The 13,925-nt window shown below is 46.1% G+C and overlaps 1 protein-coding gene across 2 annotated transcripts in view; it reads right to left on the bottom strand.

The window, feature by feature from the left end:
* DOK5 (docking protein 5) overlaps positions 1-13,137 on the bottom strand; it is a 129,027-nt gene extending 115,890 nt beyond the window's left edge. For both annotated transcript variants that reach the window (XM_040330164.1, XM_040330165.1), the window contains exon 1: positions 12,758-13,137. In XM_040330164.1, coding sequence (XP_040186098.1) covers positions 12,758-12,823 — 66 coding nt within the window. In that variant the 5' untranslated portion in view covers positions 12,824-13,137. The remainder of the gene's footprint in view (positions 1-12,757) is intronic.
* Positions 13,138-13,925: the final 788 nt, after the last annotated feature.

Here is a 13,925-nt window from a genome sequence, read left to right as displayed (position 1 = left end):
AAAGATATTGATTCTCTTACTCCGAGAAGTCTTATAGCGCTTGTTAAAATCAGATAGCTCACAGCAGGACATAAGAAAATACCGCCACTTCCATCAAGTAAATCATCTCACCTCCGGTTCCCAGAAGCATCCATGGGAAGAAAAGAACAAATGCTCCACATAGTATAAAATCGTACAACAATATTTTATTTAAAATTATTTTTTTTTAAAACTTCTCACATCTAAATAGAGAACACGCAGCTCTGTATAAATACAAAGGGTCCCAAGGTGGCACAGACCTTGTGTTTCGTGCATGGTGGAGTCACAAGCATTTGCTCCATTCTACGCGTTTCGTCATAGATGACATCCTCCAGGGGCTCAGAAGACATGCTTGCCTCAATAATTTTCCCTCTAATTTGGTAGCAATACATTTAATTTTTGTACCACAAGATGGTATATTATTGTCCTCTATTGGTGTAGCCATGGTGAGGTTTACGTGTTTGGCTTAAAAGGGGTTGTAAAGGTACATTTATAGCACCAACAGTTTACGCAGCGCTTTACAATGTAGAGGGGGGTCAGTACAATCACAATACAGTTCAATACAGAAGGAATAGGAGCTCCCGGCTCGTGCATACCTCCCAACTCTTTGAGTTTTGGAATGAGGGACACCTAATGGCAAAAGTATGCAGGCGTAGGACACACCCCCGCCACACCCCCTCAAAAGAAGAATTATAAAAAAAAAATATTACTTAAAGGGGTTGTAAAGGTACAATTTTTTTTCCCTAAATATCTTCCTTTACCTTAGTGCAGTCCTCCTTCACTTACCTCATCCTTCCATTTTGCTTTTAAATGTCCTTATTTCTTCTGAGAAATCCATGACTAAGCACTGATCGCAGTGCGAAACGCGTAGGCTGTCCCCCACCCGTTGCTGTTATTTGTAGTGCATTTTCCACCCACTGTTTTTTAAAAATAAAGACAACCTAAGTGTTTTTTTTTTTTTGGAGGTGCGGCTGTCCATCCTTTCAGCTTCTATATTTTGCCTTGTGCATTGCCGACACTCTTGGCCTCCTGAGCAGCTACTGATTGTCCAGCATACCCACCTGGAGCGGAAATCTTTCTTTCCTCTAGCGCCGTATAGAGCCGACTCGCAGTTCGGCTACTTTCGGAAACTCGTGACGCGCCTTATGCGCCAAGGGGAAGTTTTTCTCAAGACGTCAATCATCTGGGCGAAGTCCCACATGACACTGCGCCTCTGCATAGGAACGCCTACTCCCGCGGGAGTGTGTACCCGGAAGCCGGGTGGAAAATAGGAATAATACGGTATGTACAGCAAAAAAACAAACAAACAGCATACTGTAAATGTTGGAAGTATGCGGAATGTAATGTTTTATACATGTTTTTAGGGTGAACCTCCGCTTTAAAGTGGTTGTAAACCCACTTTTTTTACTTTTACCTACAGGTAAGCCTATAACAAGGCTTACCTGTAGGTAAGGAGAATATCTCCTAAACCTGCACGGTTTAGGAGATATTCCCCTCGCAATGCGCAGGGGGGATCTACGGCGAAAGGACCGGCAGCCGCCAGACCTTGCCGAATTTAAATCCCGCATGCGCGGGAGTGACATCATCGCCACTGCAGCCAATCACAGCGCTGGAGCGGCGATAGCCGGAAGACACGCCGAGTCAAGATGATATCTCGCTCGGCGTGGACCAATTAAAGCGGGAGTTCACCCAATTCCTTTTTTTTTTCTATTTTCCCCTTAGATTCCTGCTTGTTGTGTCTAGGGGAATCGGCTAGTTGTTTTAAAATATGATCCATACTTACCCGTTTTCGAGATGCATCTTCTCCGTCGCTTCCGGGTATGGGTCTTCGGGAGCGGGCGTTCCTTCTTGATTGACAGTCTTCCGAGAGGCTTCCGACGGTCGCATCCATCGCGTCACTCGTAGCCGAAAGAAGCCGAACGTCGGTGCGGCTCTATACTGCGCCTGCGCACCGACGTTCGGCTTCTTTTGGAAAATCGTGACGCGATGGATGCGACCGTCGGAAGCCTCTCGGAAGACTGTCAATCAAGAAGGAACGCCCATTCCCGCAGCCCATACCCGGAAGCGACGGAGAAGATGCATCTCGTAAACGGGTAAGTACAGCTCATATTTTAAAACAAATAGCCGATTCCCCTAGACAAAACGAGCATCCATCTAAGGGGAAAAAGTGTAAGCTATGGGTGAACCTCCGCTTTAAGTTCTACACACCTCGTTCCGAGGTAAGTATTTTATAATGAGCTAATATGCGGTGAATATTAGCTCATTATGACTTTTGCCTTGCAGGATGCGGGTTTACAACCGCTTTAAGGTTAGGCACATTCGACCGTGACGAAAACGAAAATAAAGCATTTGTTTATGTCGGACCTTTCGGTTTTCGTTCTCTGTGCTTTTGTTATCGTTTGTTAAAACGATAACGAAAATACCTGAAATTCTGAGAAAAAATGCATTCGGAGGAAAACGAATGCACATGTCAAATAGCCGGTTTATACAACCCCTGCACAGTGTCAGTATACAGGATGCAGACTTCATTCTAGGGAACGTACACAAAGCATCTTCCATAACGCTCAGCCAAAGACGTAACAACGCATCTCTGACAGCAGTCCCTGGAGCGTCCCGCTGTCATGTGTCATTCATTGATAAATCCCTTTTTTTCTGTTGAATGAGATGTTTGACACTCCCTAAGCACTGAGAGATGCTATCGTATGAGACATGAGGAGACGAGATATAGAACGAGTAACGATGGTGACACCGAACGTCTCTCCCTGCTACACACACCCCGAATGCAAAAAAAAAAAATCTATGAATAAGGTGCAGGAATTGATCGGAGGGTCTATCTGAAATAAACCGATGGAAGGAGAAGAAGAGGGGCGTTTCTGCTGTCTTCTGAATATACTGCAGCGTTTTCTAAAAGCAAAAAAAGGCACAAATCTGTAATAAATAACATTACGAGGGATATCAGCCGGCATGACTGTACTCCTGTGACTGTAATCCTGTGACTGTACTCCTGTGACAATACTCCTGTGACAGTACTCCTGTGACTGTACTCCTGTGACTGTACTCCTGTGACTGTACTCCTGTGACTGTACTCCTGTGACAATACTCCTGTGACTGTACTCCTGTGACTGTACTCCTGTGACTGTACTCCTGTGACTGTACTCCTGTGACTGTACTTCTGTGACAATACTCCTGTGACAATACTCCTGTGACAATACTCCTGTGACAGTACTCCTGTGACTGTACTCCTGTGACTGTACTCCTGTGACAATACTCCTGTGACAGTACTCCTGTGACTGTACTCCTGTGACTGTACTCCTGTGACAATACTCCTGTGACTGTACTCCTGTGACTGTACTCCTGTGACTGTACTCCTGTGACTGTACTTCTGTGACAATACTCCTGTGACAATACTCCTGTGACAGTACTCCTGTGACTGTACTCCTGTGACAGTACTCCTGTGACTGTACTCCTGTGACTGTACTCCTGTGACAATACTCCTGTGACAATACTCCTGTGACAATACTCCTGTGACAGTACTCCTGTGACAATACTCCTGTGACAATACTCCTGTGACTGTACTCCTGTGACTGTACTCCTGTGACTGTACTCCTGTGACTGTACTCCTGTGACAATACTCCTGTGACAATACTCCTGTGACAATACTCCTGTGACAGTACTCCTGTGACAGTACTCCTGTGACTGTACTCCTGTGACAATACTCCTGTGACAATACTCCTGTGACTGTACTCCTGTGACAATACTCCTGTGACAATACACCTGTGACAATACTCCTGTGACAATACTCCTGTGACAGTACTCCTGTGACTGTACTCCTGTGACTGTACTCCTGTGACTGTACTCCTGTGACAATACTCCTGTGACTGTACTCCTGTGACTGTACTCCTGTGACAATACTCCTGTGACTGTACTCCTGTGACTGTACTCCTGTGACTGTATGGCATCAGTGCCCTTCAGGGTCACCTCATCAGTGCCACCTATCAATGCCCATCAGTGCTGCATAATAGTGCCTCCTCATCAGTGCCCTTCAGGGTCACCTCATCAGTGCCACCTATCAATGCCCATCAGTGCTGAATAATAGTGCCTCCTCATCAGTGCCCTTGAGGGTCGCCTCATCAGTGCCCATGAGTGCAGCCTATCAATGCCACCTATCAATGCCCATCAGTGCTGCCTATTAGTGCCCATCAGTTTCACCTATCAGTGCTCATCATTGCTGCATATTAGTGCCACCTATCAGTGCCCATCAATGCTGACTATTAGAAAAAAGAACTTGTGGGTTTAACTAATATTTTTATTTTTTCATTCTTCTTTTGAGGGGGTGTGTCCTACGCCTGCATACTTTTGCCATTAGGTGTCCCCCATTCCAAAATCAAAGAGTTGGGAGGTATGCACGAGCCTGGCCCTCCTATTCCTTCTGTATTGAACTGTATTGTGATTGTACTGACCCCCCCCCCCTCTACATTGTAAAGCGCTGCGTAAACTGTTGGTGCTATATAATAACACTAAGGAAGAAGCCTTTAAAAAACAAAATGTTATCCAATTGTGGGAGAGAGATGGTAAAAAAAAGTTCCTTTATAGGGTGAGGGTCCACTTTAACTAGATGCCGACTAGCTCTCCTGTGCGAGAGCCCATAGCTCTACGTCGGCTCTCGACACGGCCACTAGCGACACGTGTGCACGCGCCCCCCGCTCGCTCCCGACTCTCGCACGCGTGCCCAGTGGTCGCGATCACCGCCAGGCACCCGCGATTGCTCGTTACAGAGCGAGAACCCGGGAGCTTTGTGTGTAAACACACAGCTACCGATCCTGTCAGGGGGAGAAATGCCTGATTGTCTGTTCATACAATGTATGAACAGCGATCAGTCATTTCCCCTAGTGAGGCCACCCCCCCCCTACAGTTAGAACACACCCAGGGAACATACTTAACCCCTAGTGGTAACCCCTTCACTGCCAGTGGAATTTTTATAGTAATCAATGCATTTTTATAGCACTGATCGCTATAAAAATGCCAATGGTCCCAAAAATGTGTCAAAAGTGTCCGAAGTGTCCGCCGTAATGTCGCAGTAGCGGAAAAAAAAAACGCTGATCGCCGCCATTACTAGTAAAAAAAAATATATTAATAAAAATGCCATAAAACTATCCCCTATTTTGTAAATGCTATAACTTTTGCGCAAACCAATCAATAAACGCTTATTTTTTTTAACGAAAAATATGTAGAAGAATATGTATCGGCCTAAACTGAGGAGAACATTTTTTTTTATATATTTTTGGGGATATTTATTATAGCAAAAAGTAAAAAATATTGCATTTTTTTTCAAAATTGTCATTCTTTTTTTGTTTATAGCGCAAAAACTAAAAACCGCAGAGGTGATCAAATACCACCAAAAGAAAGCTCTATTTGTGGGGGGGAAAAAAGGACCTCAATTTTATTTGGATACAACGTCGCACGACCGCGCAATTGTCAGTTATAACTTAACGCAGTGCCGTATCACAAAAAAATGGCCTGCTCGTGGAGGGGCGGTAAATCTTCCGGGGCAGAAGTGGTTAAAAAAAATAAAAAAAACAGCTTTTCTGATCCCAATCAGTCTTGACAGGATCAGACGAAGACAAGGGCATCAGACATCACACAGCCCTCAAGTGTTCCTGTGCTCCTTAATGAGCTGAAGGATTTAAATCAATGAAGAGCTCTCCTTTTTAAAGTAGACCCAGCGTCAGACATATCAATGTGTTGGTGTAACTTTTCCAGGTATTTATTACCTCTCACAAAGATCACGCCCCCCCCTATCCCCCCCCCCCCCCCCCCCCCCAGACAATGCATTCATCAGCTTTCCTCTCCAAAAGGACAGCACCATCTTTTTTTCCAGGCATCTTCTAGGTTGACCATCTACTTCCTGGGCTGAGATGCTCAGAGGTGACATGATTGTGTAAATCCCGGTGCCTGTGCCGTTCACCCGCGTCTGATACAGATCAGCTCCTGCTGCAGCCACTACCTTAACTACTTAAAGCGGGGGTTCACCCTTAGAGGGCACTTTTCCCCCTTAGATTCCTGCTCGTTTTTACTAGGGGAATCGGCTATTTATTTTAAAATATGTGCAGTACTTACCCGTTTACGAGATGCATCCTCTCCGTCGCTTCCGGGTATGGGCTTCGGGAATGGGCGTTCCTTCTTGATTGACAGGCTTCCGACGGTCGCATCCATCGCGTCACGATTTTCCGAAAGAAGCCGAACGTCGGTGCGCAGGCGCAGTATAGAGCCGCACCGACGTTCGGCTTCTTTCGGCTACGAGTGACGCGATGGATGCGACCGTCGGAAGCCTCTCGGAAGACTGTCAATCAAGAAGGAACGCCCGCTCCCGAAGACCCATACCCGGAAGCGACGGAAGAAGATGCAGCTCGAAAACGGGTAAGTACTGCTCATATTTTAATACAAATAGCCGATTCCCCTAGACAAAACGAGCAGGAAGCTAAGGGGAGAAATTTTTTTTTTTTTACAAATGGGTGAACTCCCGCTTTAAGGACCAGGCCTACTTTCTACACTTGGGGGCATAACAGACAGAGTACGCCGGCGTACTTTCAAATTACCCGCGTCGTATTGTTGTTTTGAATCCTCAAAACAAGATACGACGGCATCTGGGTTAGATCCGACAGGCGTACGTCTTCGGATCTAAGATGCAATTTTTCGGTGTCCGCTGGGTGGCGTTCACGTCGTTTTCCGCGTCGGGTATGCAAATGAGCTTTTTCCGACGATCCACGAACGTACGAGCGGCCATCGCATTCTCTTACGTCGTCTCTAGTCGGCTTTTTCCGGCGTATAGTTAAAGATGCTATTTTGCGGCGTATAGATAGACTTGCCATGTTAAGTATGGCCGTCTTTCCTGCGTCGAAATTTGAATTTTTTTTTTTGCGTAAGTCGTCCGTGAATAGCGATGGACGTAAGTCTCGTCTAAGTTCAAAAAATGACGTTGTTGCGACGTCATTTAGCGCAATGCACGGCGGGAAATTTAGGAACGACGCATGCGCATTTCATTCGGCGCGTGGACGAGCTTCATTTAAATGAATCACGCCCCCTAATCGCCGATTTGAATTCCGCCGCCAGAGATACAGTACGCCGCCGTAACTTACGGCGCAAATTCTTCCAGGATTCGAACCAGCCAAAAGTAAGTTACAGCGGCGTAGCGTATCTCTGATACGCTGCGCCCATCTATTTCTATGTGGATCTGCCCCTTGGTGTTTACAAGTTAAAATCAGGTTTTTATTTTGCTAGAAAATTACTTAGAACCCCCAAACATGATTTATATATATATATATACACAGGGGCGGACTGACTATTCGGGCACTCGGGCAGGGACCAGTATGTCAAAATCTGTGTTTTTTTTTGTTAAATCCCAGGATTATAGCTGCCCCCTCTCTCCAGTACCTTTTTAGTGTGTGTATGTGTATTCTGTGTGTACTGTGTATATTGTGTATGTATACTGTATGTGTTTGTGTATGGCCCCATAATCTATTGCCTGGGGGCACCATAATCTCCTATTGCCCAGGGGCACCATGAGTTGTCAGTCCGCCCCTGTATATATATATATATATTTATAGATAGATATATAGATACCGTATATACTCGAGTATAAGTTTTTCAGCACCTGTTTTTGTGCTGAAAATGCCCCCCTCGGCTTATACTCGAGTCACCTTTTTGTGCCCGATCTCCCGGACATTGGGGACCCATTACTGGCTGTTCGTAGGTCCTCCGGACCCCAAGCTTGGCACACATGTAGCCCCATTTCTCCTCTACAAGTGTGCAAAGTTTGTTGTCTGGGAGACCTACGGCTGGGGATCACCGATTTTTCAAATCCGGGCACCCCTTCCATAGACTCCCATGTTAAACGTCAGTCTAGTCATGGGCACAGTGAGGCATGGGCACAGTGAGGCATGGGCACAGTGTGGCATGCAGATGGACACCCTAGGCTTATATTCGAGTCAATGCGTTTTCCCAGTTTTTTGTGGTAAAATTAGGTGCCTCGGCTTATATTCGAGTATATACGGTATATATATATATATATATATAAAAATCAGACACCCTAGAGAATAAAATGGCGGTCGTTGCAATACTTTAGGTCACACCGGTCATACAAACGCGCAGCGGTCATACAATCAAGGGAAAAAATACGCTACATTTGAATAAAAAAATAAGAAAACAGTAAAGTTAGCCCGATTTATTTGATTTTATATATATATATATATATATATATATATATATATATATATATATATATATATATTGTCAAAGATGATGTTATGCCGAGTAAAATTAATATCCAACATGTCACGCTTCAAAATTACGCCCGCTCGTAAAATGGCGTCAAACTTTGACCCTTAAAAATCTCCATAGGCGACGTTTAAAAAATTCTACAGGTTACCAGTTTTGAGTTACAGAGGAGGTCTATGGCTAGAATTATTGCTCTTGCTCTAATGATCGCGGCGATACCTCATGTGTGTGGTTTGAACACCGTTTACATATGCGGGTGCGACTTGCGTATGCGTTCGCTAGTAAGGCGGGACGGAGCGCTTTAAATTATTATTATCTTTTTTTCTTTCTTATTTATTTTACTTTTTAATTTTACACTTTCCCTTTAAAAAAATAAAATAAAAAATTGGTTTTCTTTTTAAAGGGAAAGTGTAAAAATAAAAAGTTAAATAAATAAGAAAGAAAAAAGATAATAATTTAAAGCACCTCGTCCCGCCGTGCTTTAAATGATTTTTATCTTTTTTTTTTCTTATTTATTTTCTTTTTTCTTTTTACACTTATGGTTAAAGTGTCCCTTCAAAAAAAATAAATTGTATCACTTTTATTCCTATTACGAGGAATGTAAAAATCTCTTGTAATAGAAAACAAAGAATGACAGGACCTCTTTAATGTGAGATTTGTGGTCCTCACATCTCATATTTACACGCAATACAGAATAAATACATGCAATAAAGAAAAAAAAAAGTATTTTTTTTTTCAATAAAAAAAATAATTCTCCTTTAAGACCTCTGGGAGAAAGTGACGCTTGACGTCGCTTCCGTCATCCAATGGTATGGAGCCGAGTTGGGGCCATCGTTCCCTCACTGGACTTCATGCCTCTGGGGGGGAAAGTACCGTATTGTCTCCGCTGCTACCGGCGGTTTTGGTAAGTGGCGGAGACGACCGGAACGCGGTGGGAGGGGGTGGGCGGCTCACCCACCGCCGATAAAAGTGATCTTGCGGTGAATTCGCCGCAGAGACCACTTTTATCCTAAAGGTGACCGCCCGCCATTTTTAAAAATACAGAGGGTTATGGTGGTTATCTGCTGCCATAACAATGGTATTCAACATCAAAGTACTGACGTATAAAGACGGCAGGCGAAGTGCGCTTTCAAAAACTGCGAGCAGGCAGGTCCTATATTGCAGAAGAGACACGCAACGGGGTTGATTTACTAAAACTGGAGAGTGCAAAAATTTGGTGCAGCTGTGCCATGGGAGCCAATCAGCTACTAACTTTAGCTTGTTCATTTAAACTTTGACATGAAAACCTGGAAGCTGATTGGTTTCAATGTAGAGCTGCACCAGATTTTACACTCTCCAGTTTTAGTAAATCAACCTCAGTGTCTGTTTTGCAATATAAGAAACCTACCTGCCTGCTCCCATTTTTCTTCGGGAGGTAGCCCAGCTCAGTAAGAGAGAGTAACTCCACTTTTGTTGAGAAAAAAAACATTCCCCTCTGAGTAATCTCTGTACAGTGCAAGGATTTTAACAAGCTTTGTTGCAGATTCCTACCATTTGTTATTCTGGTCTACTGGGAGTGGTTTCATAATTATGCATCAGCTGTGCAGCTGCAGAGCACTAATAAGGAAGGTGGTAGGGTCTGCATACGACTCGTTGGTCGATGGCATCTCAGTACCCCCTTCCCGCACCTACCCCAGCAGGTTGCGGTCTCTGGGGGGCAGCGGCGGGTTGCGTGCTTCAGGGGGTTGCAGGCTCTGGGCACAGGCTTCCGCGGGTTGCGTGCTTCAGAGGGTTGCGGGCTCCGGTAGGCAGCAGCGAGTTGCGAGCTTCAGGGGCAGGCTTCGGCGGGCAGCAGCGGGTTTGCGTGCATCGAAGGGTTGACAGCTCCGGGGGGCGGGCTTCGGCGGGCAGCAGCAGGTTGCATGCTTCGGAGTGTTGCCGGCTCCGGGGGGCAGGCTTCGGCGAGCTGCATGCTACGGAGGTATGCGAGATCCGGGGGCAGACTTTGGCGGGCAGCGGCGGTTTGCGTGTTTCGGGGGATGCGGAGGCAGGCTTTAGCGGGCAGTGGCGGACTGCGTGCTTTGGAGGGATGTGTGATTCGGGGGGCAGGCTTCGGCGGGCAGTGGCGGGTTGCATGCTTCGGAGAGGTGCGGGCTCTGGGGGGCAGGCTTCGGCGGGCAGTGGCGGGTTGCATGCTTCGGAGAGGTGCGGGCTCCGTGGGGTCAGACTTCGGCGGGCAGCGTGCTTCGGAGGGTTGCGGGCTCCAGTAGGCTTCGGCAGGTTGCAGGCTCTAGCGGCAGCGGGCTTCTACGGACAGTGGGCGGGCTCCTGCGTCTTCTGCGCAGCTCCTCCCTTCTTCTCCTAGGTATCCAATAGGATCGCCTGTCCTTTCAGCCAATTGGGTGACAAATATCAGAGCCGCTTCCCAATTGGCTGGGAGGATAATCAGTGTTGCAACAGAGAACATTCATATAAAATAAACAAATATTAAATAACACAGAGGTGATCAAACACCACCAAAAGAAAGCCCTATTTGTGGGAAAAGGGATATAATTTTTAATTGGGTACATCGTCGCATGACCGCGCAATTGTCAGGTAAACTAACGCAGTGCTGTATCGCAAAGAAAAAAAATGGCCTGGTCAGGAAAGGGGGTAAATCTTCCCGGAGGTCAAGTGGCAAAAGTGACTAAACAAATAGAAGCCATTGGTGCTCTACTGCATAGATTTTATTTGTTAGGAGTCAATGGACACCTATTTACTTTAGCCCGGGCTCACACTGACTGCGGGAATGAGATCGGGCGAGTACAGCCGAACTCACCCGATCTCATTCACCACATGACAGTTCCCAACTCTGGGGGGGGCGACTTCAGAGACATCTGTACGAGTTGCTGCACAGTTGTCTATAGAAATTGCACCCGGAAATTGCCCAAAACAGTACAGATAGCCATATTCAGAAAGACTGGCTTAACTTTGTGCAGGCGTAGCGTATCGCATATACGCTACGCCGCTGTAAGTCAGAGAGGCAAGTGCTGTATTCACAAAGCACTTGCGTCCTAAGTTACGGCGGCGTAGCGTAAATGTCCTGGCGTAAGCGCGCCTAATTCAAATTGGGAAGAGGTGGGCATGTTTTATGTCAATAAGGCATGACCCCACGTAATTGACGTTTCGATCGTACGGCGCATGCGCCGTCCGTGGACGTATCCCAGTGCGCATGCGTCGGATAGAATGCCTAAGATACGTCGAACACTGCCTACGACGTGAACGTAACTTACGCACAGCCCTATTCGCGTACGACTTACGCAAACGACGTAAAAAGATAGGCTCGTTCCGACGTCCATACCTTGCATGGGCTGCGCCACCTAGAAAGCAGCTTTATCTTTACGCCGGCGTATGTCTTACGTAAACGGCGTATCTGTACTGCGACGGGCAAGCGTACGTTCGTGAATAGGCGTATCTCGCTGATTTACGCATTCTAGGCGTAAATCAGCGTACACGCCCCTAGCGGCCGGCGTAGTCAGCTAAGATACGACGGCGTAGGAGGTCGTATCTTAGATACATTTAAGTGTATCTCAGTTTGAGAATACACTTAAATGTACGACGGCGCAGATTCAGAGTTACGCTATTGATATTATAGTTATCTACTGATACGCCGGCGTAAACCTCTCTGAATCTGGCTAAGAAACTACTTTTGGGAATCGGTATGGCGCCGCACCGTTTCGGACACTGCCGTTGCCGGCAATGGTCGCCGATTTGGCATGTCAAAATCGCATCAACGTGAACCAGGGCTTAAGCGTACAGCGTATTTGACTTTCTTCGAGTGACTTTTGTTGGGCTCAGAAATGAAATTGAAGAACATTGCTCCGGTATAGAATAGAGTACCGGCGTTCTTATTATTAGCAGGGAATTAAGACCAATCATTAAATTAAAATCCCCCCCCTCTCCCCCCTCCTTGTTTGGATCTTTGGAACTCAAAGCCAATTTGGTCCACTGTTAATCCAGCTGCTGTGGTGGAACAATTCTATGAATGGGTCGAGATAAGGGAGCTTTAGATCAGCTTATCATCCAATTCACAAGTGTACAAAGCTGGCTGAAAATTCGATCTGTTTGAAAACGACTCGTAAATTTCTTATTCGAATTATCAACAACAGTAATAAAAAATAAAAAAAATAAAAAACATTTTTTTTTTAAAGGTCAAAGCCTAGTAAAGAAAAAACGTACAATCTGGTACAATTTTCTAGTGAAAAAAAAAAAAAATGTACGAGAATTATAATTTTTTTCGTGCTTGTCCCATCGGAAAATTTCGGACGACAAAAGCGATATTTTTTTTTGGACTGTATTCTGATCGTGTGTATAAGGGGGGGGGGGGGGTAGCTTTAGGTCTACACCTGTAAAGGAGAAGTTAAAAAATAAACAGCTTTGCATCAATGAACAAGGCAGTCACAACTTAATAAAAAAAATGATAATAATAATAATAGTATTAACGTACCCCGAGTCGTCGGCTTCTTATCTTGACGTAGCCCTGCTTGACAATATCGTTAAAATTTGAACCCATTCCCAGAAAGCCAATGAGGGGGTCCAGGGGTGGGGGGGAGGGGGGGATAGAAGTGAGTGAAAGGGAAAGTTGACTGGAAATAAGCCCCCCCGGTTTCTGGGCAAGTAGGGCAAAAAAGTAAATCAGTCTTCCCCGACGACTTGCTGCATGCTCTCTCCTCCCCCCCCCTTTTTTTTTTTTAAATCCACTTTGGGGAGCGGAGAGTGAGACGTAATTCCAAACAGCGGCGAGGTCTGAGACTGGAGCAGAGACAGAGGAGCATCATCAGCTGATGGAGCAGCTACAGACCAGACTGTACCATTCCCCTGCAAGCTGCTGTGATGCAGAGAGAGAGAGAGAGAGAGAGAGAGAGAGAGAGAGGATGAAAAAGGGGGGGGGGGGGTGTCTAGCAATGTGATAGCAGCCCACCATTCACAAGCTGCAGCGACGTGAGCATCCACCCTGCCCCTCCACAGTGTGGGAAGCAATGAGGGAAAGCAAACACAGCAAGAGGCTCCTGTGATTAGCATAGAAAAGCAAAGCAAACCCAATCCTCAGTATCATTCACAAAGGTCACCGCAGAACTACCGACACTGTATCTATGGTGTCACCGAGAGATGCCGGGCTCGCCTTCTTCTCTGGGTCTACTGGGCCTTGTTGCTCCGCCGCTGGCACGCTGGGGACTTGTGTACCAGGTGTCAGTTGTTATGGAGATAAATATGTTCAAGCAGTATTAAACCCTTAGCGTATAAACTACTATATTTACCAAAAGTATTGGGACGCCTGCCTTTACACCAGGGGGGTGCCCAACCTTTTGAAGAGCGAAGGGCCACTTAAGCAACTTGGTAACCAGTCACGGGCCACAATGAGCGGCGCGGACGGACGACAGGTCACGGCTACTCTATAGGCCCTCCGATCCGCCCAGATGGAAGGGGGCAAATGTTTTTCGGATTGGAGGTAGACGGGTGTAAAACGGACATCTAGAGGTGAATCGATCGTGTGAAAAGGGCCTAAGACTGCTTTCACACTGATGTGCTGCTTGTCTATCCTGCGGGCTAGCTGAACTTTGCCATAGACTCCGCCTGTGGCAAAAGCCGGCGCTGTGGAGGAAGCATTGGCTTAT

The sequence above is a fragment of the Rana temporaria genome, chromosome 12, assembly GCF_905171775.1.
Source record: "Rana temporaria chromosome 12, aRanTem1.1, whole genome shotgun sequence".
NCBI lineage: Eukaryota > Metazoa > Chordata > Amphibia > Anura > Ranidae > Rana > Rana temporaria.
This window is presented reverse-complemented; position numbering and strand designations above follow the sequence as displayed.